Below are 27,988 nucleotides of genomic sequence, written 5' to 3'. Positions count from 1 at the left end.
CACTCTACTGTTATAATGTATGTCTTGTTAACTGTAGAATGTTTTTCACTAATGTAGCCCTCATTCCTTTGAAAATCAGATACCTGTTCCCAGATTCCAGGGGACAGCCATATTGAGAGCTCTTTCTCATCTGTGATCCCAGATCTGACTAATGACTTCTTCCATATGTGAAACAGCATGTAATGCACTAACTGGGGAGACAATCAAAACAATATTGTGGATCCAAGATCAATAAACCATAGTTCTTAGTGTGTTTTATCAATACCGTGACTTAGTAAGCTCAATGGGGAGAGCAACTTTTCAAAATGACTTGTTCTCCTTTTGTGTTTTTTCTAGCCACATGCAAAGGCTTTGTCTTTTTTCTTATGTTGAACAAATACTTTCTACCTCTTATATATTTGTCCCACATTGTTTGACTTTTGAAGGTTGAGTGTACAGTGGGGTTGGTTATACTCATATCCATGCTAAATTACATTATTGTAGCTTACTTTTGAACTCTGAGTTGATACAAATGTCCACATGGCTGCATACCTGGCTGGAGTAAGCACTATTCTACTGTCAAAGCCACTTGTGGGAGTCTTGAGTAGGAATTCTGAAGCAAAGATCTTTATTTGCATGTCAATATACAGTGTAGTGTTCCAGCATTTTTCATGGAAGCGCCAATATCTGGACCCTGCACTCATAAATATACTACAAATCTTTCAAGTTATTACCAGAGTTCTTTTGGATGTTACATAAATAGCTCAAACATCATGGCCATTGTAGTGATTTTTTAAGGGAGTAGTGCTGGCACAAATGTGTAAAGCTCTTACTGCATATGAATTACTTTGTGAGCTGGGAGAGCTAGTTTAATTCTGATAGTTTTAGCTAAGTCTTCACTGCAAAAAAGGTTTGTTTTTTACATCAAAATAGTGAACTTGATGTAAAATCCTAATGGAGACAAGGCACAAGTAGTTTTTACCTTGCTGTAGCTAGTTGAGGTCAATACCAGGTGTGGGCTATAGGTTTGATGAAGTCACAGCATTAGAATGGCAAGTTAACTGACTAATGTAAAATACAGCTTTTGTTGACCTTATACAAAATATTTTTCCTGATTTGGGCCTTATAAGGAAAATAATTTAAAAAGGGGGCTGTAAAATAGCAAGTGGGGGTTAAAATACAAAAACCCAATAGTAATGCTGTATATGCTTTTAAAAAACTCATTGCCCTTGTATTAATAACAGGACCCTGAGTTATTCTTCCCAGTGTGAACAAATATTTTCCTCTTTGTAAAAAGCCTTTGCATGCTTTTTTCCATTTAATAAAAATGTTTGCTTTCAGAATGTGTACACACTTGTTTGTTGTTGTCTGACTGCTTAGAAACACTGATCTGTTAAGAAAAAAAGTTTAAATATTTTGTTTTGAAAATGTGTATAAAGTCATTACAAAGTTAATTAAGAAGTATGTCAAATGTGGAGCCTATCAACCCTGACAGTCCCTATTTAAATAGTTTTATTTTTATATTTAATAATCATTTTACCTACTCGGGATTCAAATCGCATAAATGGTGTGGTCAGAGGTATATGTTTGTTTGACTTCCAGTCACTTTTGGTGCAGTTAGCACCTCAGTAGTATCTACACTCCCATTAACAATGCTAAACTGGAGACAATGAGAGGATATTGGCTCAATCTTATGAGTGTTTGAATCTGTAACATCATCACAAGGAGCTTTGACTTCTTCCCCCACAGAGGAAGACTTTGAGAAGTTGCCGCAATCTACTGTTCCTGAGATGCAGCGCAGTAACCTGGCCCCCGTTATCTTGCAGCTGAAAGCTTTGGGGATAGACAATGTGCTCAGGTTCCCCTTCCTGTCTGTAAGTCCTGGATTCCTGTTTGAAATTCTGTATTACAAGGGTTGTCAAACTTCTTCATAGTGTGGACCGCATAACAGAAATCAAGTAACGTTTCTGTGGCAGCTACAGTAGTGGCTTACGTGCTTGGTTTTGTCTTCCTTGTTTCTTGTTGATTCTACAGATATCCAGGCTCTTCTTTGCAATAAAGATCCTGGATGCCTGTAGATGCACCTGGAAACCAAGACAAAGATCCCATATTATGTGACCTATCTGCTCTCTGTGGACCATCAGCAAGTGCTGTACAGACCATCTGAGGCCCAGGGGTCATTGTTTGCTAACCAATACTCTGTTACTTTGGAAGAAGCAATTGATGACCTCGTGCTGTGTTATGGAGGAGTATCAGGTTTCCATGATTCTGCCAGCACTACTGAAATGCCACTATTTTTAGACTGTTGTACAGTTTGTATTTGAGAACAAAGAATGAGCAAGAATGAATTTGAACAACTTAGAAGGTGAAAGCCCTCAATTTTTAAAAAGTAGAATTGTGGAGGCCTTTCCGTGAAGTGGAGAAAAAGATAAATCAACAGTATCAAGCCTCTGCACTTACTTTAATTTTTATTAACTAATGGCAAGTAGCAATCATTAGACTTTGTTTACCAGGTCTCGTCTTCCCCCTTCCCCGCCCCCCCCCCCCCCCGACGTTCTTGTTAAACCCTGGATTTGTGCTGGAAGTGGCCCACCTTGATGATCATACACATTGTAAGGAGAGTGATCACTTTAGATAAGCTATTACCAGCAGGAGAGTGGGGTGGGGGGAGAGAAAAGTTACAAAAGTTACTTTTGTAGTGGTAAACACCCATTTTTTTCATGCTTTCTGTGTATAAAAAGATCTTCTATGCTTTCCACAGTATGCATCCGATAAAGTGAGCTGTAGCTCATGAAAGCTTATGCTCAAATAAATTGGTTAGTCTCTAAGGTGCCACAAGTACTCCTTTTCTCCTTGTAATGTTTCCAGTTACATCTGCATTGATAAACCCAATACAATAGTATTTAAATAGAGAGAATTCAGGAAGCAATCGGTCTGACACTGTAACAGTATCATTATGTTTGACAATCCAAGTTTGTGTTTTTAGCTTGGACTTATTCCATGTGGTCACAGGATCTTGAGAGCATCATAGTGGGGATGCAGGAACCTGGAGCGGGTTTTGAGTTGTGGGTCTATTGAGCCAGGCTGATCAGTTGAGGCCATCAGGTGATGCTGTGAGACATCTTCCACCATTCTGGAGGAGCAGGCTGGGGGGAAATACTACATCTAGGAAAGAAGGAATATAGAGAGCTAGAATTGATCACTTTGAGGCAGGAATACTCCTTGAAGAAGGGCGGACTTAAAAATTCTCACTAAGAAACTTCACACATTCGGTTAGTCTCTAAGGTGCCACAAGAACTCCTTTTCTTTTTGCGAATACAGACTAACACGGCTGTTCCTCTGAAACCTCCCATATGAGTGACAGCTTAAAAAAAGTTTGTTTTTTCTTCACAGCCACCCCCTGCGCAGTCTATGGTGCAAGCATTAGAGCTGCTGTATGCTTTAGGAGGTGAGCATGCTACATTTTCATTGTATTTATAGTATGTTACTAGAGAACAAATGCAAATCCAAGTGTGTTTTACAAAGTCGGTTTTTTAATGTGTGCGTGGATATTAACTTGAATGTTAACCAGATCTTTATTTTCAAGACTACTGTTTGTACCAGATGCTATTGTGGTCTCAGTCCACGACTTTGTCAGTGTACCTCAGTCTTGACTTGTAAGTATCTTCTATTCCTTTTCCAAACAAGAATACCCCAGGAATTTTAGAAAGGCTATAAACTCTCATGCACCGAGCGTAAGCCAGTCTTTAACTGCTGTGATTTAGGAAGGAAATACTATTCCATTATTGTCTACTGCATAGTTTCTTGCACTTGCCTCTGAAGCATCTGGTTGGGCTAGACAGACCACTGGTCTGGCTCGCAGTGGGAGTTGTGTGCCTGATTTTACAATATTATGAAGTGCTTATTAGGAACTAGGTTGAGGATGCTAAGTTGATCAGTACCTAAAGTTAGGCACTTAAATCGACAGTTGTTCACGTGGATAAATTGCTTGGTACTGAAGTTCTTAATTGGTACAGTGGATATGTCTTTCATTTTGTGTTGCATGCTATAGCAGTAACAGAAACCTTTTCCAATAAAACGATGCCACCTTCACACTAGCATTAAGAACTTTTGACAAGAAACCTAGGGACTAAAACAAACCAAAACAAAAACAGACCTGTGCTCATTTCAGAAGTATCCAAAACAAAGACTATGTGCTTCCCAGTTGAAACACTGGGAAGCGGGCAGTAAATTTGAAATACATTGTGCGGCTCCAAGAGGCTTGTGTTTGTTTTTTTCCTTGGACTCATGGATGCCATGCTGTAACATACAGTATTAGAGCTGTAAGTACTTTTGTGATTGTTGGCAACCCTTTTGAGCTGGGAACCATTGGCTCAGAAGTGTAATGCAAGGGTAGATACACAGCAAAACCACCTTAGGGAGGACTGAGACTGAGAGGGAGAGGTAGATAAGATTCCTTATTCGCTCTTTGATGTTCTGCCAAAAATCCTGCACCCTTAGACAGAATCACAGAAAGGTGCAGAGATGTTCTCCACTGGTTTCCCATATGTTTTATAGAAGTGCAAGAAATGCTGCTCACGCTGCCATTTGGCTTGGAGCGGGTTGTGTTTTGTTCAGATTGAAACTGTTACTCTCAGATATCCAAGGTTTTTTTTTATTTTATTGTGGAGGCAGTAACTACAAAGTTAAAGTTGTGTTGGTGTCTGCAGTTACAGTAGGGATTAAATCCCTAGGAACCTCAGTCTTGCAGTGTTCAGTAATGCCCGCTGGATGCTGCAAGCTTATATAAGTTCGTCAATTTTACAAAGAAATTGATATGTACCAGGCTCGTTATCCCAAAGAGGGTCACTTCAAACCAAATGTACTGCTTCAGGTAGAATAAACAAACAGATTTATTAACTATAAAGATAGATTTTAAGTGATTATAAGTTAAAGCTTAACAAGTCATATTTGGTTAAATGAAATAAAAGCAAAACTCATTCTTAGCTGATCTTAACACTTTCAATGTCCTTAAAAATGTAGATGCTTCTCACCACAGGCTGGCTGGTTACTTTTCAGTCAGGCTCTCCCCTTTGATCAGCGTTTCAGTCACTTGGTGGTGGTGGTGTCTGTAGATGTAGGTGGAAGAGAGAGAGAGCATGGCAAATGTGTCTCCCTTTTATCATGTCCTTTCTTTCCTATTGACTTTGCCTCCCCCGCCCCTTCAGATTCAGGTGAGCATTACCTCATCGTAGTCCCAAACTCCCCAAAGGAAGGGGGTGACTCCCTCGAGGGTCTTACAGATTCTTTTGTTGCTGCCTAAGTCAGGGTCCATTGTTCCTGTGAAGCTGAGCTGGGTTTGTTCCATTGACGAGGTGTGAACTGACTCTCTGTTCTTAGAGAGTTTTTGCATGGGCTTGCTTTAAGCCACGAGGATACGTTTTCAGCCTCATAACTATATACATGAAATTATAACGTATAACTTTATAATTACTGTAACAATTACTATAATATTGCTGTAACAACCATGCTCCGTGCATTATGAGCCTTCTGAAGACACCCAACATGACAAACTTTGCATTGGATAGCACACAATCATTTTATAAAGATGAACATGGGGGTGTAGGGTGTTCTCACGAGGTACAGAGTGTCACGCTAGCCATTCCCAATCTTTTTGTCTCTTATCAATGCTCCTTTTTTCTAATAACTTGGAAGAAAATTCCAGAAGGGTAGGTGGAAGTTTTCCTACAAAACTTACTTTGCAGAGTTAAATGGTTTCCAAATGGTGTATACAAAATGCATTACAGAATGTATCTCTGTGACCATGGTATTGCTGCATTGATCTTGGTGGTTACATATTTCTTGAATGACTGGAGGTGCCAGTAGAACTTGGTCGCGGATCGAGTGGCTTGTGTGTCTGGCAAGAAGCCAGTGTTTATGTAAATATAGTGTTTGCTAAAGAGTACTGAGGACTCATGGGAAAGTTAATGGGTATTTATAAGAGCTCTTGATTTCCCAGTTGGATACTTGCTAGCTCAACAAGCTTTTCTGTGAGTTTCTGCTACATATTAGCTGATGGCACAAAGATTAAGATAATTTTCTATGCTATTTTGGTCTGCTTTCTAAATACTTAGGAGTATTCTTGCAGGTCTGGATAAACATTGTCGCCTAACAGAACCTCTTGGTATGAGAATAGCAGAGTTCCCTTTGAATCCTATGTTTGCAAAGATGCTGTTGGAATCAGGTAGGTAAAAGGCAAGGTGCCATCAATAGTCTTGTGCTAAGTATAAGATACTGTCTACACAGGGACAATAATACTCAATGTATCTAAAAGAACCTATAGTCAATTTTGGTGTGATACATAGTTAAGAAGTCAAGAAATCATTTGATACCATCAGTGCATCCCATTGGCCTACCTGTAATCTTAACTTCAGAGTTAGTCTATCTAGTATAATTTGGCATATTTATATTCTTGACATGCAGTATTGCACCAATGTACCCTACAGGGTTTGAAAGTAATTGGTCCCCATGCCAGCAGAAAAATGCTTTGGGGTTGGTTGCATTTTTGGATCAGGACAACATCTTTTACAGATTTCAGAGTAGCAGCCGTGTTAGTCTGTATTTGCAAAAAGAAAAGGAGTACTTGTGGCACCTTAGAGACTAACAAATTTATGTTTTTCCACTGAATTCATCCAATGAAGTGAGCTGAAGCTCACGAAAGCTTATGCTCAAATAAATTTGTTAGTCTCTAAGGTGCCACAAGTACTCCTTATCTTTTACAGAGTTGTTCAGCTTCCACAAGGCTACCTCTTAGGTAATAAACAATAAATAATAGTTCCCAACTGCAGGGCTCAGTGGTATAATAGGAGGCTCCAAATCCTGCAAAGACTCATGCACATGCTTAATTTTATGCACTGAGAGTAATCCTATTGAAGTTAATGGGACTAGTTATGACGATAATTTTAAGAACATGTGTGAGTCTTTGCAGCGCAGTGAGTTAATGCTTTAACTTCTTATTTCTGATTACCTGGTTTGAAGTGCTTGCTAAGGCCACCAGTGAAATAAGTTTATCTTCAATTCAGTCTTCAGTGAAAATATGCATTCATCACAGAACCAACATACATTTCTTTACAGTTCATGGGTTGTTCTCAAGAGTAGCCTAGGACTGAAATACAGAGAATGGGGTATATTAGCAAAGGTGTGCATTGGAGTTAATCTGCCCACACTGTACTGCAGGCAGAGCTGCTTTTTGATATCTTTCACAAGCTCCATAATTTGCCAAGTTCTCTTTTAAAGGAAAAGAAGGAACAAACCTTCTTAAGAAAAGTTGTTTTTAATGTATGCCCAGTACAGACAAGCATACTTTGTAACAAAGGTCTCTCTTAAATATGTAAAAAATCATACACATTCTTTATTTCTGTACTCTAGTATAAGTGCAGACAAAAAAGTAACAGGCATTTGCCAGTCCTTGATTCTAAGGTCTGTGTATGACAACATGCAGATGTGATGACAGAGCTGATTGCATGTACCTGATTGCTGCTGCAGGGACTGAGTGATCCACTGCTGAGAAATTCCTAAATGTCCCCCCTCCCCCTCCCCCTCATATGTTACAATAAGGGGCTTTTTATCAGCAAAGTCCTCCTTTGCAATGAAGTAAGGGTTTTTTTCCCCCATCGTTGCCGTAAAATACTTTCTTCTGGAAAATCTAAGAGTAAATTCCTCCTTCCTTTTTTGTGGTATTATTTATGTTTCATAATCTTGAAAGCAAGAAACTGTATTTTCTTTCACCACTTATTTTACAGGAAACTTTGGCTGCTCCCAGGAGATCTTGAGCATTGCTGCCATGATGCAGATTCAGAACATCTTTATGTTCCCTCCAAACCAAAAGGCTCAGGCTGTAAGTTCAGTCTCATAATTTTCTTCACTTACTCCACATCTTTGAGCGTCTGCCAACTCTGTTATTAATATCCGTTAGGGACATGCAAAGTCTGATGTGCTAGATTGGAACTGAGGGTTTCTGTCCTTGCCCATACTGCTTGGTAATGGAGAAAGGGGAAGCTGTATGGTAGTGAAATCTGCAGATAGTCCTCTGCTAATGATGGAGGCCTTGTACTACAGAGGGTTAGGAAAGTGTTTGGAAATGTTAGGATCATAAGTTGGTATTCGTTTTGGGGAGCGTGGAAAGGACGTTTGTTCATTTTGAGCTTCTCTTTGAGAGAAAAAGGTAAATTTATTTTCAGGCTGATAAAATTATTTAATATGAAATGGTTAACTCAGAGGTAGAAATACTGCTGAGCCTAACCTTACATACAGTAAGTAAATCCCATTTCCTTTGTGTAAATGAGTTTTAATTTCAGTTTTAGAACTCTGCCTTGAAAATATAGTATGTTGGATAGTGAAACATCCATATCAGTTAGGGGAGAGTTGTTATATGATAAGAGTTAAAGGTCACTAAATACTCAAGACAGTAAGAACTGAGGATAGCAGGAACGACCTTTGAAAAAAACTAATTTCTGTATAAAAATACATTTCTACTCTTGTTTCCAGATCAGGAAACACAGAAAATTTGCTGTGGAAGAGGGAGATCATCTCACTATGCTTAATGTTTATGAAGCTTTTATTAAAGTAAGCAGGTTAGAGTGCATGTGGAAGGGGAGAGGGTGGGTTCCAGTGGTTTTAATGCCTGATGCTCAAAACTAAGGGCAGGTCTACACTAGAAACCCTTCTTCAGTGCAGCTGCAGCGCGTCTGGTGAAGACTCTCTATACTGACACCGGAGCGCGCTCCTATCGGCATAATTACTTCACCTCTGCGAAAGGTGGAAGCTATGTCAGAAGGAGAGCATCTTCCCCCGACACAGTGCCAGTGTGGACAGCGCCTAGGTCGCTGTAACTTGCGTCGCTCCAGGGGTTGTCTTTCACACTGCTGAGCGATGTAAGTTAGATCGACTTAAGCGGTAGTAGATCAGCTATAAGAATCCTAGAAGCTTGAGCCTATGTAAGATATGGACCCAAGTGTCTAGTATACCTTTTTGTTTAATTAATTAATTGGCTACATTTGTCACAGATGCTCACATAATCCCAGTGAGTTGGCAAGACACAAAGTCTGTGGCTGTGTAATGCACAGGCCCTTAGCTGTAACCTCCATATCTTCAGTTATCCTGGGACATTCAAAGGAACATGAGAAATTCATGTTCTCATTTATTTTCTGTTGATAGTTTTGAATTTCAATGAGAGTTGCGTACCTAACTCCTGAAGGCTCCTTTTGAAAATCCCATCCCTAATCATTATATAAAGTCTTGTCAATGGCTTAGAGTGCTTGGTGATCAGTGAGGTTTAATTGAAATCTTAGTGCTTGTCTAAATACTCAGGTTGTACATCTTTAACTGTACCAGGATAGTATATGTGTAGAGAAAGGTAATAAGCTATACTAATGTAAAGCACATAAATAGCTGTGTCTGCACTAGAAGCTCTGCCCTAACCGAAGTTTGTTACACTGATACAAAAACTGTGTAGACCAGTCCTTAAATGTATTTTGAACTGATTGTCTTTGTGCATGTTGGAAAACACAGTACAGAGATGTCTACTTATGTCTTGGGCCCCCCAAAAAAGTGTGGACTCGGATTTAATTTATATTGAGATGAAACACTTTTATGTGATAGTATGAAATAGCTGACACTATTCTCCCCTGCCACATCCCAGGAAATGACTCAAATATATTAGTAGGAAATAAGTGCTGGAAATGTTTATGAATTGGAAGCCATTATTTCTATTTGAAATACACTGTGCAGGCAGTGGCAGTTCATATGCATACTGGCTGCAGTTAACTTCCCACTGCAAACAGGCAAATACCAGAACAAAACACAGTAGTTGGGAAACAGAACTAGATTACCCTTTGCAGTAGGGAGATTTAGTGTGGCATTTGTAACTGTTCTTGTATTGTTGTTGCTATACAGCACAGCAAGAATTCTCAGTGGTGTCAGGAACACTTTCTAAACTACAAAGGGCTTGTCAGAGCAACAACTGTGAGGGAGCAGCTGAAAAAGCTTCTTGTCAAATTTAAAGTACCAAAGAAATCCAGTGAAGGTAGGAGCCACGGAATGAGGATTTTTGTGTGTCATACCTGTTGGAGTTTATCTGAATATTGAGTCGCCCAACTGTCAGTTTATTTTCTTACTATATTCAAGAAATACTGTGTCTTGTCAGCCTAAAAATAATGTATGTTAAATAAAACTGGGATTTCAAAATATACTTTTCAAGAGCAGCCCCTGAGCTCATTTTTACAATTAGAATTTCTTCAAACCTGGGTGGCTTAATTGATAGCAGCAGTGTTGTGTAGTGATAGTTAATAACAATTTCATAGATATAATCTAATGGGAGATTTTCACCCACCCCTCATTTATACCTTTTGAAAATCTCTCATTACAATCAAGGCACTGTATAGACATTCTGGAGCTGACTTTCAGTTGGGCTGAAGACCCCTAGCTCCTGTTGATTTCAGTTGGAGTTGCAAGTGCTCAGCACCTCTAAAAATCAGGCTGCAGCCACTTAATCCTTGTGAGATAGCTGTGGTTGGTACTATCTCCAGGGTAGGTAATCTTCTTTTTTTACATAGTAATTGAGATTTATTGTGAAACCGGAGAGAGGAAAATAAAGAATCCTGAGTCTCTTGTCTTAAGCTTTTCCTCTGAAAGCCCCAAAATTGCTTTTGATGACAGAGCAGTATTTAGGGGATTTTTTGTCACTGCATCAGCTCTTAGTTTATCAAATACACTTTGCAGAATAACATGTCAATTCCCTTCTTTAGGTGACCCAGATCCTGTTCTGAGGTGTATAGTTTCTGGATTCTTTGCTAATGCAGCTAAATGCCACTCCACTGGAGCTTACAGGTAAAATATGGATGTAGATCTATAAAATTCCTTAGAACTGTTCTTTTATTTAGCATGCTTCTATGAATTGACAGATCTGGATAGTCAACAAACAGATGCTTCTCTAGATAGACTAGCAAGAAAAGTTTTGTCAGCTCGTTAAATTAACGAGGTCTTGCAGTGTCACATGTAACAGTTTCCAAATGCTCTTTGTTTGTTTATCGCCCCTCTTGTTGGTTAAATGATGACCATTAGTAAGGCTGATAGTGCGGAATTGTTAATAGTTACTAACTAATGTGAGCAGGAACTATAAATGCTTCAATTCTATATTCCCTCCAGTGCACCTTAATCTAAGCCTGCAGGACCCTGATCTTGTGATGTGGGCAGAAAAACATTCAGTGTTAGGGCTTGTCTAAAATACATGAAAAGTATTTTGGAATGATGTAGGATATGAATATAAAGTGAATTAATTATTTCTGATGAACTCCATTTGTTGATATTCGTATTTTGGAATAAGAATGTCTATAAATGGAGTCACTCAATCAGGAATAACTCCTTCTGTAGACAAACCCATAGAATGATCACTCCAAACTTTTGCACTGGTGTCTTGGCCAGAATTTGGGCCTGAACTCTGCAGCTGAAAGGCCAGTGCATTAACTTTGCACCTCTTTAACTTGCTCCAGCTCTTTCAGTACTCAGATTTATGAGCATTTTGACTGGAGCTTAAAGGTCACCAATAAATACATTTTAAGAATAAATTTACAATTGCTAAGTCTGAAATAATACCCTCTCTTTAAGGACTATCCGTGATGACCAGGAACTGCACATCCATCCCACCTCAGTGCTGTATGCAGAGAAACCTCCTCGCTGGTAAGCTAGAGCTGCTTTCGCTTGTCTGCCTAGACCAGGAGGCACTCCATACCAGGCATTGTTAGGAGATTCCCATTAATAACTCTGTTCTGCATCAGTGTAGCAACACACCGGGAAGATCCTGATTCCCAGATTGTAAGTTCAAAGGAGGCTTCCTCTGCAACAGTCTTTAGGTAACACCCAAATAAAACTGCTAGGTGGGGAGCATTTGGAAAAGTGGCATTAACATCATACTAAAAAAGTGTTAAGAACTGTGAAGGCGAGAGAGGGGAGCCAGGTGGCCCCTTCCTAAAAAATACCAGAATCAAGAGCCTTGTGCTGCAGGTAAAATCACTCACAGGAATTGCTCTCTGAGGGGGGTCCCTCGACCCACTGGGAAGACTATCTTAGTTCAGTGATGCTGAGGTTAATGTGGAGGCTAACGATGCCATCCCACTGAAAGACATATTTGAACAATACAAGGTGGTAGTTACTTTTATTACACACTTATATAGTGCAGTAAATGTACATGGCACGCTGGGACCCTGTTCCTCCTCCAGGAAGTTTACATTTGTACAGGTGTAGCTGATTGGAACTCAGCAATCAATTCTGTTGATGTTCAGGATGGAGATAGAATTCAGATCACTCAGTTTTAACTGTGTTGATTCTATTAGAACTTACCTCATCCATCTTCCTTCCACCTCCACTTGTTTAGTTGTGGTTTTAGGGCACATTCATGTGTGAATCAATATACTGGCTATGCACTGTATTCACTGGGTTGATTTGGTTTTACTCTTTGTTAGTAAGGAAAGAGCGTAGTCTCTTGCTCAGTGTTTTGTCTATCAACTGTGAGTATATGACTTCTCACTTCTTGTTTTAATTTGGTTTTCCTCAAATTTTAGATGCATTCAAATGGTCAGTGGTTGTCTTGGGGAAGAAGGGAAGAGTGAGAACTTTCCTCTTGCTTCCATTCACTAACCCTCTGTTCTCAAAAGAGTTCCCCCTCCCCCCTAAGCAGCATGGCAATTGCTTTGTCTTTTTTGTTGTGTATGGAAGATGGCTCTGCGTGGTGGGGTTATGAACTGGATGAGTGAGAGAGCAGGGTGTGGGTCTGGAGATGCTTTAGTCCCTGTGGAGGGTCATTGTAACAAGCCTTAGAGAGAACTTTCCTGCAGTCTTGGCTATGGCTGCCAGATTATTTCTAAACTGGTGTGCTTGCTGTCTAAAGCTCAAAGTGGAGTGTGTCCTGGCCTTACTCAAAACATACTCTTCTTCCCATGAGCCTTGTCCTGACTAGTATCTGCAGCCAGGGATCCCACCGTCACATTAGGTTGTGGATCGTTACTAAGCTCTGATAGGCCTAGGATTTTGCACTCACTCCTCGACATCCTTCTCAGTTATGCTCTGCCCACAACACCTAAAATCTCCCCTTCAGAGGTGTTTAGTATGAAAGCTCTTGGCCCCATATTTACAAGTGTCCCCTCCCTTTTCTTCTTGTTACGCCCTCCCCTCGGTCTGTTCTTCCAGGTGGTTTTGTGGAGATGTTTTTTACTGGAGTTTTAAAAATCTTTTTATTGCCCTGCTATACAATACTCTGAGCACCTTGGTGGGAGTGGGTCAGAGGGCATTTTATAATTGACTCTCCTCCCACACAGCAGAGACTATCCAATGACATCTTATATATCAAATAACTCTGTAATCTCTATAATTGGAATGTTCGGACAATCAGAGCCAAGTCCCTCTCTGCTATATAACATGGTCTCATTTTTTTTCCTCTGTGTTTTCAGGGTCATCTACAATGAAGTCATACAGACCTCCAGGTACTACATGAGAGATGTGACTGCTATTGAATCCACTTGGCTATTAGAACTGGCACCTCACTTTTACCAAGAAGGAACGGTACGGACTCGACATAGACACCAAATGGTATCATTGCTGTACTGACAGCTCTTGTACTTAAAGCTTTTTTTTTCAGTATTTTTGTTTTGTTTGATGGGAATAGAAATGAATTGGGGTGTAAGTCATTGAAGGGGATTTAATATATAAAACTCTGCTTTGCAGTACCCTTGAAAGAACCGTGTTTGCCATACAGGAGTACAGCCTGTCTAGACGTTAACTCAGAGTTGCATTTCTCCATTTGAAATCCATTCGGAAATTCAGCACAGAGCTAGTCTATCCTCAGATATGTGTTCAGTAGCACTTCTCTCAGCGGTTCTGTTGACTTGCTGTAGGAAGTGTAAACTTGAGATGGCCCGAGTCTTCATGTGCTTTGCAACATCTTTCTGGGCAGTACCCAACACTTTATTATTTCAAACAAATAAATGATAATTGCTCTTACTTAGGAAAATAAATTAGAGGTTAAAATTTGGAGTTATGGAGAGGAGCTTCCTTCTATAGATAAACTTAATACAAGTTCATTTTTGTACTTAGCACCTTTACATTAAGGAGATTGGTTCAAGACCTGAGGTAGCTAGATGTATGGTTATATAACATTTATTCCTGAGGCCCCAAGGCACCATAACAATTAAATAGCAAAAATTAGGCTTCAAGCAGTTAAATTGGAAGTGGATTAGAGCCACAGGACTTGAATGAGGAGTACTGGCTTGTTCTTTTGCTGTGACCTTTTAAATAGCACATCCCTTTTTTTTTTTTTTGAAGGGTTATTGCTTTGCTTCCCTGTACAGAAAGTGGCTCAAATGCACAAAGTGAAGTAATTGAAAAATGAGCCAGGTTTGCAGGTAACCATAATGATAGCAGGCATCACATTTTCAGACAGATGTTTCTTATTTTTTCCAGTTGATGCCAACCTGGCTCATTTTTCAGTTATTTCACTTTGTGCATTTGAGCCAGTTTGTGTACAGGGAACCAAAACAATAACCCTTCCAAAAAATAAATAAATAAATAAAAAAGGGATGTGCTATTTAAAAGGTCACAGCGAAAGAACAAGCCAGTTTAAAAAAGCCTATTTAAAAAAAACAAAAGCTTTGCTCTGGGCCTGAAAGTAGTCAAACTCTGGCCTTAGCCCTAGCCCCCTGAAAGGAGTAAGTGCCACAGAGAGAGCCCTGTCACCAGTTCTGAACAGCAAGAGCATCCAGCAGATAACTGCTTCAATGGGGAACAGGGGAAGAGGCAACTTTTTCGGTAACAGGGTCCTAGACCAATGGAACATCCTTGAATAGTATCCAAAAGCGAACAGGTGGCTAATGCAGAACATGAGGCATTGGCACAGTAGCCTTGTAGCATCTCAGAGGCAAGTTGCTACATTGTGTTACAGCTAAAATTTCTGAATCCTCTTCAAGAGTAGCCCTAAGCAGAGCTTGTTGCTGTAATGTAGCTTGGGAATGATGGGTATGTATCAATCACTGTGGCAAGGTCTCTTTTAGAGAGAGGAGATGCTGCAGTCTCTTGATTGACACTGCGTGAATAAAGGTCTTACAAGTTCTTGCTATCTGGGAATACAGAAGCAGTGACAGATTGAGTGTGGCCCCTAACAGTCATGAGTCATATCCACAAAGAGCATACATGTACATCTTCAGGAGCTGCCACTTGTTCCTGCCAACCTTCATCACCTCGTCTTGTTTAGACTTTGCTCTCATTCATCTACCCACCTTCATTAGGCACTATCAGAGCAGCCTCGATGGAGAGTGGAATATTATCGCTGTGCTTGTGACACTGAAGCTAGTCTCTGCAATAGCAGACTGTACATAAACACTGAACAGTAGGGATGACCAAATGGATGTCATGTGTGTGATCATGCAGGGAGGAAGACTAATTACTCAGTCCTAACCTTAGTGGAATTTGAGAGGTACTAACTATAAAGCAATGCCAAACAGCCTCATTCCACATGCGTCATGAGATTCTGTGGGAATCTTCATAAAGCTCTTCTGTGGGCAACATTCCAGGAAAACAGTGATGTGGGAGTATCAGTGGCAAAGAGCCACATTCTGGTACTTCTCGGGGTGGCCATAAAATAGGCACACAAAGAGCAGTATTATTGTGAGGCTGAATTCAGGCCAGCCACTACCATCTGTGCAGGAGTAATCTGCATGGAATAGGAATATGCAGCTCCCCTTGTGGAACAAGCCTCTTCTGATGTGGAGGGATCCAGAATGGAAACCTTCTGTGTTAGTCTGTATTGGAATGAGATCTGGTATTGTGATGCTCAAATGCAGGACAATACTGTAATAAAAGCTTCAAACATGATTTTTCAAAAGATCAAGTGAAAATTATGTGCCTAATTTAGCTGAGCAAATTCCACAATTGCACAGGCAAATAAGAGAATTGGATGTGGAAATGTAGCTAAATAGCCATGTGTGTTTGGTTTGTGGGGTTTTTTTTTTTTTTTGGTGCACATAGTTTTGCATGCATATTTGTGCGCATGACCTCTTGAAAATCTGATCCCTATTGTCCAGATCTCTTCCTTGGCGACACTGAAGGAGTTTTAGGGAAGTTTATCCTCTTAAAGATTTGATATGCCTATGAGAGCCTCCTATTATTAAATGACCTTGTGAGTTCATTTGTTAGCAGGACATAGCGATGTGATTACAGCAGAGCATTGGCATTATGTCCATGTAATTGATTTCAGAGATTTTTTTAAAATGTGAAACTTGGATAATTCATCTGTTATATAGGATGCTTACCATGCATCAGAGTAGCAGTGGACTTCTCAGGTAATTGGTAGATTTCCAGGCCAGAAGGAACCATTGTGATCAACTAGTGTGACCCTGTGTAACACAGACCAGAGAACTTCCCCAGAATGATTCCTAGATTGAAGGGTTTCTACTTGGTATTCCATAATGCACTTGGCTGAGGTGGTAACGACACTGCAAGGCAGGCCTTGTGCTTCTGTTGTTGCTGTTCAACACACGTGCCTCAAGCATGGCATTAGAAGGAAATGAGCCAACACTCCCACTGTACCAAATCTGCCTGTGGAATCCTTGTGATTCAGATCTTTACATGGATTATGTACATGGTGTTTTAACACCCTGTAATCTAACATCTCCATGGGACAAAGCTTTGGGACAAGATTTCTTTTTAAGTTGGAGTTGGTTGGAAATCTGGTGTAATTTTCAATGGCTCATGCAAAGGACTGTTCCATTTTAAAAGGTTAAATTATTTTTGTAAATTAAGCTAATTTGGAAGAGTTGGTGTTTTACACTATACCGATGGCTTAGGACCTGCCTATCTGGAGTGACTGTGTCTCTCCCTGTATGATACTGCCACCATTATGATGATTGAAAATGCTTGATCTAAAAGCTCCTTTGGTTTAATAGAGAGGGAACTGCTAGTAGAGTGTTCTCAATGATGACTTTAGGACTTCACTCCACCACCCCCCTCTTGATTGGTCTTAAAGAGATCAAATCTGTTCAGCTTTGCCACATGCCCCAAGAGTCATTTTCATCCGCAGAAGGGGAAGGTTTTGTTGTTTTTCAGCTTGCCTTTCCCCCCGTGCCCCCAAAGACTTAGGTGAATTTGCTGAGTGTATAAAATATTGTGTTATATTCGATCTGTGGGTGCCTAGAGCCATGGTTTAGTTTCACATTTCTGATTTTTACCAAAAAAAGCTTAAATGAAGTACTTTATTTTGTTACAGCATATTTCACTAAGGACATGTTTACACTGCCCTTAAGTTTGGGCTACGGGAGTGTGAATAGCGTGTGCACCAAAGTGTTGCCCTGTAACTTCTCCGTGTGGACACTGTGAGCGCCAACTAAAAGGGGTTCCTAGTTCACATGAATGTAAACCTGTGTGAAGAGGATTATGTTGTTGTAAACTAGGAACCTTTTAATTGGCACCCGCAGTATCCACACGAGGAAATTACAGCACGGCATGTTGGTGCACACTGCTGCTCACACCCACTGTGGGACAGTTTAATCATAAACCTAATCTCAAACCCAGTGTGCAGTTCATACAGAGTTAGTAGCAGAGGAAGTGAGAAATTACAAGCAATAGGCAAGGAATAAAATACATTAGTTATTTGGGGGGGAAGGAAAGACTTGCTATGGCCCTGCATGTGTTCTGTAAGACAAACAGGAGCTGCAGGGGAGAGACCGAATGAAATCATAGGGTGGTGGACAACAGTAGCTGAGCAGGGAGGAGTAGAGAGAGGAGGTTTGTGAGGTAAGATTGGGCAAATCCATGGACGGTTTAAAAAAAAAAAAATTAAGTGCTCCTAAGTCCCCTTTGGGGTCTTCTCTTCTGTTAATCATGAAACATGTTCGCATGACACGAATATAAACCCACTTAGGTGATCTCTGCGTTGTTTCTCTTCTCACATAAGTGTGATTGAACAAGCTATTTGATCCCACACAAAGACAAGTGATTATGAACTGTGACACTCTCATATGAAAGAGTTTTTGTTGGCTGCATATATTAACATACAGTTAGCTATGGATGTTTGAAGAATAAGTTAAACTTTCCTCATTTTTAAGGAATAACAAAATTTCCCCCCACTGGTGGTGATAGAAGAGTCCACAAGGGTATAGGAAAGAACGTCTTTCAAAGAGGCATTGGGAAAGCTCACTAGTGCACTATCTTGCTGAAGTGTCTTAGGTACTTTTTAAGACACACAAAGGACAGAAGTTAATTTATAAATAGCTCTGCTGCTTTCTCTTGCATGGACTAAAGGTCCGTGAACCACTAAACCAGAACCTCTGTTCTACCCTTGGTGCACCATAAAAACATATGAATGGATGCTTGCAGAGGCAGTGGTATTTGAGTACTGCAAGCAAACAAAAATAAATCGCCCAAACATCTGTAAAGTTGTCTCATGTTGAAAGCACTTAGGGCATGATATCATCGACTGAAAGTGCTTAGCAGAGAAATCTCTGCGGCTCACTAAGAAGTTCCAGAAACATTGGAACCTTAATACCTTCAATCACTAGATCTAAATCAAATTATCCCTGATCAAAAAGCTAATTTATGTTCTTATTTTTATTTTTTCGTTTCCTGTGGTTTGGGCACAAGCATGGGCAGTAATCACCCATGCTTCACTCCTTAAAGTTAATGTACTTTTGAGGGATTGTACCCTTTCTTGGGTCCTCTTCAGTATGCACTTCCTCCATGGCGCTCTTTTCCTTCCTATTAGATTTTAAGGGTGAAATATTCAAAGGGCCAACAGAACTGCAGCTGCAGCATTAGTAAATGTATCGCTTTGCATGCACACATCTGGTAATTGTACCTTCAGGCAGGTAAATACTATTTTGGGCATACAGAATCTACATTAGTAGACACTGACGAGTTGCTTCCTCTTGCAAGTTGTTTAAGTACTCATGTGTGCACTAGGACCAATTAAATACCTTTGGGAAAATTTGGTTTTGGAGTTTCTGCATTTATTTCCAGAGGAGCATAAGATTTGATGCATTTTACCAAAACCAATAAAAAAACAACCCCCCCCCACAACCACAAAAACAACAGGATTTACTTTTTGTTGAGTCTATAAAGTATTTTGAGATAGATATGGAGACTGATTTAACTAGGGATTAAAAATTCAATACACTTTACTTCAATTTTTATGAGAGTGTGCCATATGTACTAAGCACTTTTTTTTTCTTTCTCTTGCAGCATCTTTCCTTGAAAGCAAAGAGAGTTAAAGTAGATGACCACTGATTTGGTGTGCCTGTTGAGCCTTGTGACATCAGATGCAAAACCTACTGCTAATTCAAAGCTGGCTACAGTCCATTCAGCAGTCAGTTCCTTAGCACCTGACCCCACATCAATTAAATGTTTAAATGCCTGCCAGGATCCTGTAGGGGTTTATGCATGACCAATACATTGTAAACCTAAGTAGAGCTTGCGTTGTGGACATATTATTCCTTGGCCTAATTGACCACTCTCTGTAACCTGGATATGTTGCTCTTTTTAATAGGTAGACAAATGATCAGAATATAAAGGGGGGGACACAGGACCACAACGAATCAGAACTTCCAGGAAAAAAGCCAAATGCTTAGCGTGGTACAGCACCCTTTGAAAGAGAGGACCAGGGTTCAGGATGCCCTGCTTCCCATTCCTTGGAGCACTGTGAATATTACTGGCCATCCTGAGACTGCCTGCTGAAAATGGGTAGATGGAGGGCAATGAGTTGGCCCTTAAAATGTAAGGGGCTGCCATGGAAACCTTGATACTGTGTTTAACTGTGCCTAATTGGTATGATGTTGTCCTGAAGCAGCAGAATCCTCCTCTCCGTGAGTCAAGCTTTCCCCATCCTGTAACAATTGTTCTGTAGATAGTGCTGTATTTGAAATTAGTGGTTTCCATACTTCATAGAATCATAGAATATCAGGGTTGGAAGGGACCTCAGGAGGTCATCTAGTCTAACCCACTGCTCAAAGCAGGGCCACTATTCAGAAACACTATTCAGCAGTGGGGAAATCTCTTTGGGTTTGCTGCTGCTCAACTGTTTAGGAAGGGGTACATTTTGATCAATCTTGTGGGATGTTTGCACACGTTCTGTTGTGGAACAGGATTCATGCAGACTCACAGATGGGGCTTAGCTTTATTTTCTGAGTAAGAATAAATGTGCCAGCCTCTCTTAACACTTAGAAGCCTCATGAGATTTCAGAAGGGAAACCTCATAGGAATGCTGCTTTTAGCAAGATTCAGCAAAGATTAAAATGCTCTGTACTTCCCTCGATCAGGAACATGGTCCTTTATATATTTTTATTAAAACAATCTGCTCTTTGCTGTTGAGGACTCTCCTCCTCTTATGCCAGTGGGACGGGTATTGTCAGCAGCTAGTGGTTTAACTGGGACCCTATGGCTGTCTTTTTCATAAAGAACGTTACCCCCTTGTGTTTAAACACAGTCGCTTGGGTACATGTGTATTTATTTTTCTTACCCTTTTTATGATATTTATTTTAGAAATGTGGTTTGAAAGTTTTATTTTTGTAAGGACATTGGTTTGGTTGATGTGCTTCTTTGGAAATGTTAACTATAATTTTATTTCCATTTCTAAGAAGTGTGTAAATAAGTGAAACTTTCTACATAGAATAAATGTCTTCTTGCCATAGGGCTACCTTGCACATAATTTCTGAAAACTTCATTTACATTGCTGCCTCCCACAAAGCTTGTTCTGTTGTGGGAAATGTGTGGTCTGTGCAGTGTCTAGGTCCTCCTCACCAACACAAAAAATAGATACGTTAGCCTCAATGTATGCCACTGGGAGTATGACAAACTGTCATCCCCACCCTCCTGGATTTCCCAGTCCAACCCATCTTCTCTGTATCTTTCTCTTAGATTGTGAGCTCTTTGTGGGCAGGGACTGTCTCTGTGTGCTGTACAGTGGGAAGAACACAAAAAGCACGAAATAAAAAGATCCAGTGTAGTTTTTTTCCTCTAAAAGGGGCAGAGAGAGAGAGAGCTGAATGCAGAGACTTGTAAACTTTCCATGTTGCTCTGTCCTCCAGAAAGAGTCTCTAGAAAAATAAAATCATTGCATCAAGAAGGCTTGAGACCGTATCCCTTCCCACGCATCCAACTGGCTAGTGATTATTGCTGCTCTGCTGTGATGGCAGCATGCTGATCTGCACTGTGATGTGGCCACGCAATGAGCATCCAATTAGTTTGGCATCTCTGGGGATACCAGGGGCACTTGGACTCTGTGCTCCAGAGACCGATCCTGCTACGTGGCCAATGTTTCTTCCTGTTGCAAAACAATTTGATTCTTGGTCATTTGAGTCCTTGTACCCGGCAAGGCTTCTGTGACTCATGCAAAGTTAGGGGCATAGAGATTTGAAAGTGGTGGTACAACATGTAACCAGTTGCATCTTCAGTTAAGCAAGTAGAATAGGTGTGTGTAAGAAATCCCAATCTCCCCAGTAGAAAAATTACGTACTTTTCCTCCGTACTGACAGTGCGAGAGGTAGCACCCTGTCAGAACAGACACACTTGATTCTGAAGATTTGGGCCAAGAGTGACTAATGATCCTGGCTGCCTTCATATCTTGGTATTCAAACTGAGACCGCTTAACAGAAAAGAACAGAGTACAACACCCCATCTGTCTGAAAATCAGGCCCTTTCAAAGGGCTTTCACCCACAGCGTGAGGCTACTAAAATCACGAGTCGATTTGTGAAATTCAAGCCGAAGGCTTTGCCTGCTTGATTCATAGCACTGTGTTTTAAGTACGTTTGGTTACAGAGACTGATAATGCTGGCTTGAAGCAGGCTCTGCAATGCAGAGAGTCTTAGCAGAAACATCATTGGTGCTGAAGGGAGGGTGATTCCAGGGTGCTGCCATGTGTTCATAAAGGAATTTACTGGAAAAATGCAAAGATTTGACACCAGTTCTCCAGTGGGATGATGTTAGAGTATTATGCTCTTGCATCACGAAAGCTGTATTTGAAGAGATGTTTCCTGTAAAAATAAAGCAAGTTATAGCTCACTCACTACCTACTGAAGTTAGATGTTAAATCACCCAAAAGCAATAGAAGCTGCTGTTAATATTTCTGCATAAGACCGTCACTGTACTGATGGCCTACTATAAAAAGGATTGCCAATGGTAGAAATAATATGAAGCTAATTGGAGTAGAAATTCAGTCAAAGCAATAGTAATTGAAATGCAAATCACTTCCCAGAGATTAATGGTGGCTGTGACAAATTGATAGGGAAGTAGTCACAGCTGTGGCCCATTCTTCAGCCAGTTGTAGGAAGAGGCATGGGCTAAGATGAAAATGAAAAGCTCAGGCAGACGGATTTAAAGTGATGCAGTTTCCATTAGTTCTGTAGCCATGCCCTGTTACATAAGTGCCCAGTATATTAACCGGATTGCCTGCAAATTCTAATTGGCTTATTTTATTTAAAAAAACCCCAACCCACTAGAATATTCCTTTAAATTCAGGATACAGTGCTGTACCTTAACTTCATTTAGTGCCCTTGTTCCTGGCCACGGCATTCACTATCCTTATGGGAACTTTACATAATCTGTTCATTGCAGATTAGTTTGCATGTATTCTTAAACCAAAAAAAGGGTTTTTTGGGCATTGCTAGAATCAAAGCAGGTGAACTCTGCTCTGTTATTTCTATATGCCACCTGACTAATGAAACACCAGGATCTTCTGTACTCCTCTATCTAATGGGTCAGTGCAGGCAGTGCATGTTTATCCTGTGCCAGCAACTGGAGACACAAGACCAAGAAGGGAAGGACTGGCAGCATGGGGACCCCCTCCAAGCACTTCTGCCTGAAGGGAGACACGCCTGCAGGAAGCTGAGGTGGTAGATAAAGGGTCAGGCTGGTGTTATTTTAAAATTCTTTTAGAAAGGGGGAGTATTTCTGAACCCTGAGAGAAAGCTAAGCAGCCATCTTGTATTGAGTTCAGTGAGGAGAATGGGAGAGTCAGGAGAAAGGAAGCAGTGAATCAGGAGATGCACCTGAGGGGAACAAGATTAGCTTAAGGGTGCATAAATTTCTTCACACCAGTCAAATAGCTAATAATTAATTGTGTACCTAGAGGAGGAAGGTGGCAGATATCCTATTGAACCTGGACATAAAGGCTGTCGAGCTGATTGCACCTTTGTTATGAAAGTGTTTCAGACTCCCTAAACTGGATCGTGACCCAGTGGCTCTACCCTCACACTACATAGGTCCTCATTGTTTAAACTTGGCATTTTGTAACAGCAGAGGCATTCCACTATTAGTCAGCTGGCAGAGAGTGGGTAGCAGAGCAGTATCATTCTGGACACTTACAAAGGTGTAGAAGAAATGAAGTTGCCATCATTTCAGTGCTATGCTTTGAGGAGCCTGTTTACCAGAAACAAAGCTCTCTGATTCCCCTCTGTTAAGTGAGATCAGTCATTCCCCATACAGTGAGGATCAGATGTTTCTAAACAGTATTTTAAAGATCTAGCACTAAAGAAGTGCTAATGATTACTAAGTATATTGTTTGGGGGAGGGGACATTACTACAGTGTACTATAATATTTAATTGAGGAGGCTCTTCATCTAATTTATTAGAGGTGGTTTTGTCGTCAATCAACACAGTGCCTGGCTTGTGGGGAATTCCCGCACTCTAAAAATGAAGCAGGTTTGCAGCCTGTGGGACACATCGACAAAAATCCATTCTGATCCGAAAGTGTGGTTCTGCTATGAAAATTGCAAATTCTAATCTCCTTACATTGCAGATCTGCTTCTTTGTGTATCAGTGTCTGAGCTGCTTTCTTTAGTGACTAAAACCAAGGTTTTTTTATGCCACTTTACTGCTATTAACTCTTCAGATCCAACTCAGCTGTGCGAGTGAGCTTGCAGCTGTTCCTTCTCAATATTGTTATTACTAAGTATCAGTTACCAGGCCAGACAGTCATTCTTGAGCAAACCCAGTGAAGGCAGTAGGTTAGGATAGGTGTCATTAGGAGCTTAAGTGGAGGAGTTTAGGTTGCATTGGTTTTACCTGAGGGCTGATTTTGGTAGCAATCCGTGAGAAGGAAAGAAGCCAGCTTGACTCTCAGATCTAAGGATGAGTTTACAGGACTGGCACTTATGAAAAAAAAATCACTTGCAAGCTGAGCACATTTGACATGGAAGTCAGAGAAACAGCCACACTGTCCATTTGTACAGTCCCTTTTCCGGAGAAATGAACGCTGGCTGCAGTTTGAGAAATCTAACAGTAGGTGGCAGCAGATCACAACTTCCAGAGCTAGTTTCTCACTGAAAAGGTATTTGGCCAATTTTTTAATCTCTACTTCTGCGGCCCCCCCCCAATTTGTTGAACTTTAGAAAAATTGACAGGTTCAAAACAGTTGAGTGATAAATAGAGGGAGGGGAAATTGAAACAATTTCATGGGTGCAGGTAGTACTAAAGAGTAGGAAACTAGTGGAAAAGATGGCCCAGATAGCTAGGTAATACCTCTGGCATCAGACAGGGTTGGGGGAAAAGCCCATAAAACACAATTTGTTACCTAGGTGGACTCTCCCAACTATCCATCAGGTCATTGAAATGGCAGCTGTCATAGGCTGTGTAGGGAAGAATATGCTGGTAGAGGAGTGAAAGCTTTTAGTATTGCTTGTTTATAGTTGTCGGCTTGTTTGACTTATTAAATACCCAGAATGTTTAGCCTCCACAGAATTAAAAAAAAAACAACAAAAAAACACATTGTTCTTTTGTTTTAATACCTTGGACTTCTATGGTGGCTTCTAATCCCAGATCTCAGAGTTTACAATGCATTAAGCTTTGCAGCCTTCCTGGCCAGAAGAGGTATTATTCTCATTTTACAGATAGGGAAACTGATCCACAGAGAGGTAAACTGACTTCCTCAAGTGCCCAATTCCTGAAATTAGTTTTGTGGAGCTGCAGGAGTCCCCCTGTGTGGAACTCATTGCAAGAGCTGGACATGCATGAGGGAAAACCAGGAGCAAAAATAACTCATGGGCTAGGTATTTACTAGTATACTGATGTAGTACCAGTCTCAGGCTCCCATATGTTTAACTAGGCCAGTCCTCTTTGTCTGTGTTGAGATAATTGGTTTCTTTTCTCTCACAGCCCTTAGCTTAGTTACAAAATACAGCAATACGCTTGTAATGTTAGAATGGTGAAGCTATTTTGCTGAGAGCTGAGCATTAACCCCCTTGATTCACCCATGAGGCTGGATTAACTTTGTCCTGTAGAGCAGTGTAGTTAGTTTATTGCTTCTGAGTCCTACTTGCCTTGCTATAGCAAAAAAGAGGCAATCCAGCTGATCCCCATAGGACTCCCCTTATCTATAGCTAACCTCTGCAAAGCCCTGTAGTATCTAGTGTCTTTCTTCTGAGAATCTCAGTGGTTGCAAACCTTAACTGAGGTGTGGATCAGCCTGGACTCAGCAACAGCAGCCCCACCCAGTTGCATCTGTTGTGGTAGACCACACAGTCAGTCATCCTTAGGAGACAGAATCAGGTCCAAAAGTGGATGGGCAGGTAATCTAGAAGGCAAAGCATTGGTGCGACATGCCCTTTTCCCTTTGTTGCTAGGTAGGCAGGTTGCTGCGAGCTGGACTATTAGTTTATATATAACCTCTACTGTCAAAGCCAGGTAGAAAATGTTTTGTATCAGTCCAGCCTAGAGATGACAGCATAAGTTGCTATGGCTAGGTCTATGCATGAACAGAAGGGGTGCAATCTTGTGGAGAAAAGGCATTATTGGCTACTGCTATGAATGTTGTTGGTACAAGTTCAGCCAAGTACTACCAAATACATCGCTGTAGTACTACCATGTACTACCCTGTACATGTTTCCATAGTGACTGGATTTTCCAGTGTTCAGTGTATTGGATGCTGAACTGTGCAGGTGAGCACCCCAAACATAGGAGGGTAATTTTTGTAAACAAATTTTTCCAGTGCACAACCTTTGTCTCTTTAGCAGTAAGGTGCCCTGCCCTACTGAACAAACTTTTGTAGGACACTTCCCTAAAAAGCCAATAACCTGTATGAGGGCAAAAGTCCACTTATACTTATTTGTACACATGCATATCCAATCCTACACAGCCTCAAGTTCCTATTTCCCTGCAGTACTTCCCCCTCTTTGATCTATTTCATACAGAGGAGTTTAGCGTATTAGCACAATAGAGGCTTCCTGTACAGTACATTAACTGAAGGATGCATGAATAAACACTAAACTTGACACTAAAGTCCTTTCACTATTGCTCTTCAGTGACCCAAATGTTAAGCTTTGAACCCTCCTACCCACAAGAACCTTTCTCCCAGGCCATTCTTCCTGCATGTGCAAATTCAGGGCTCTGTATGAGGAACCAGGCTAACAGCTCTGAAAAGCTCATTTCTACCCTCAGCAAGTTTAGTGGCAGCATAAGCTCCTCTGTTACTCCTTACCAGCAGCCGCAGCCTCAATCCCAGTCCTAGAGAGGGTACCTGTGGAGGCTGAGTGGGGAGTTCAATCTCCATGCACCATTTGCTGCATGGCCTCTCCCCCTGGACTGCCAGCAAAGGGCTCAATTACTACCAGCTGTGGTTGTTTTGGAGCTGTGGATCCTTGACCATTGGAAGCTATACTGAGACCCACAGAACTCATTCCATGTGGGTTAGATCATCTAACAGCCAGCAAATGCCAACGTTTTTCAATCCCTAGTAACTTGACGGGGTACCTAGAGGTGAAAAGTTATTATTAAAACAAATACAAGTAGATCTTTAAGGAGCTCAAATGTAAGGCAGGGAGTTGCAAAGGTCTCTCAGATTTTCTAAGCTTTTTCAGGTAGTGTGAGACTTTTCCTGCATGCCTGGTGGCCAGCGGATTGATCCCACCAGCTAGAATGGAGCAAGCTTCATAGAACCAGCTGGGATGGATAATGCTTAAGAATCAGATATTGCTCTCCTTCCCTTCCCCAGGACATAACAGGCTATCAGGAGTTTTTAAATGACCCAGAGACTTAAGTGGCTAGGAGCCCTACTTATCTGGAGCCTGCTGGATAGAGCAAGGATAGTCGGAGTTAGGGCATTGGCCTGGAGCTCAGGAGATCTAAGCTTAATTGCCACCTCTACTGCAGACTAAATGTGACCTTGGCAAGTGTGACTTAGTCTCTGTGCCTTAGTCCCCTCCCCCCATCTGTAAAACGGGAGTAATCTCTCCTTTCCCTCATCCCTTGTCTTGATTATTTAGATAGCAAGCTTCCTGGGGCAGGGATCTTTGCACTGTGTGTTTATACATCTCGGGCCGAGGGGCTGGGATCTGAGTTGAGGTCTCTAGATGTCGGCGCAATGCAAATAAGTACAGGGTGTAGGAGGTGTGCACAGAGCCACTGAGGAAACTCCTATCTTCAAGGATAAAAAGAAAATGAGTAAAAGTGCCGAGAAGTTGCTTAGTACTAAATGAAAGAAATCAGAAATGTGGTGTCAGCATCTCCATCTCACACAGCCTAGAAACTCTTCGGCATTTTAGGGACTGACTGTTAGGCGGGGAGCCAAACCCTGAGCCAGAGACAACAGGCCTCTGACGTTATGAACTTGCCATAGATTAGGGTTAGTGTTTCTGCAAAGCGCTGATCACAGCGGCAGGCCTGAAATGAAAATACAGGCTCGGACAATATAAAGTAGTGTTGCTGGTAGCCACTGGTAACCATCCAGTTGGTCTGAACACCAAGAGGGGCTCTTCACTGCTCCCTTGGGAAGGAGCTGGTTGGGGAGGAGAACCCAGGGACGTATTTCAGAGCTAAATTACATGTGTGGAGAGCAGAGAGGGGATGAATTTGTCTTACTAGAAACTGTTTCCGTTTCTTGGAAATTGCAGCTATTGATCACTTAACCCTTTGCATGGCAGGAAGAAAGGGACTTTCTATGATCAGGTGCCAGAGAGGGGGTTGATCAGAGTGGCTGCAAAGTCCTCTGGTTTTAGAGAGACTTCT

At 41.1% G+C, this 27,988-nt stretch overlaps 1 protein-coding gene across 3 annotated transcripts in view; it reads left to right on the top strand.

Moving 5' to 3' along the window:
- DHX35 (DEAH-box helicase 35) overlaps nt 1-20,698 on the top strand; it is a 47,402-nt gene extending 26,704 nt beyond the window's left edge. For 2 of the 3 annotated variants that reach the window (XM_048820867.2, XM_048820865.2), the window contains 10 exons: nt 1,729-1,853; nt 3,373-3,427; nt 6,107-6,202; nt 7,761-7,855; nt 8,506-8,583; nt 9,913-10,042; nt 10,764-10,845; nt 11,623-11,694; nt 13,461-13,599; nt 19,237-20,698. In XM_048820867.2, the coding sequence (XP_048676824.2) occupies nt 1,729-1,853; nt 3,373-3,427; nt 6,107-6,202; nt 7,761-7,855; nt 8,506-8,583; nt 9,913-10,042; nt 10,764-10,845; nt 11,623-11,694; nt 13,461-13,599; nt 19,237-19,281 (917 nt within the window). In that variant the 3' untranslated portion in view covers nt 19,282-20,698. The remainder of the gene's footprint in view (nt 1-1,728; nt 1,854-3,372; nt 3,428-6,106; nt 6,203-7,760; nt 7,856-8,505; nt 8,584-9,912; nt 10,043-10,763; nt 10,846-11,622; nt 11,695-13,460; nt 13,600-19,236) is intronic. The other variant, XM_048820866.2, reaches the window with a different exon arrangement.
- Nucleotides 20,699-27,988: the final 7,290 nt, after the last annotated feature.

This window comes from Caretta caretta, chromosome 13 (genome assembly GCF_965140235.1).
Source record: "Caretta caretta isolate rCarCar2 chromosome 13, rCarCar1.hap1, whole genome shotgun sequence".
NCBI lineage: Eukaryota > Metazoa > Chordata > Testudines > Cheloniidae > Caretta > Caretta caretta.
The sequence above is the reverse complement of the archived record's forward strand: the minus strand, read 5'-3'. Positions and strand labels throughout refer to the sequence as shown.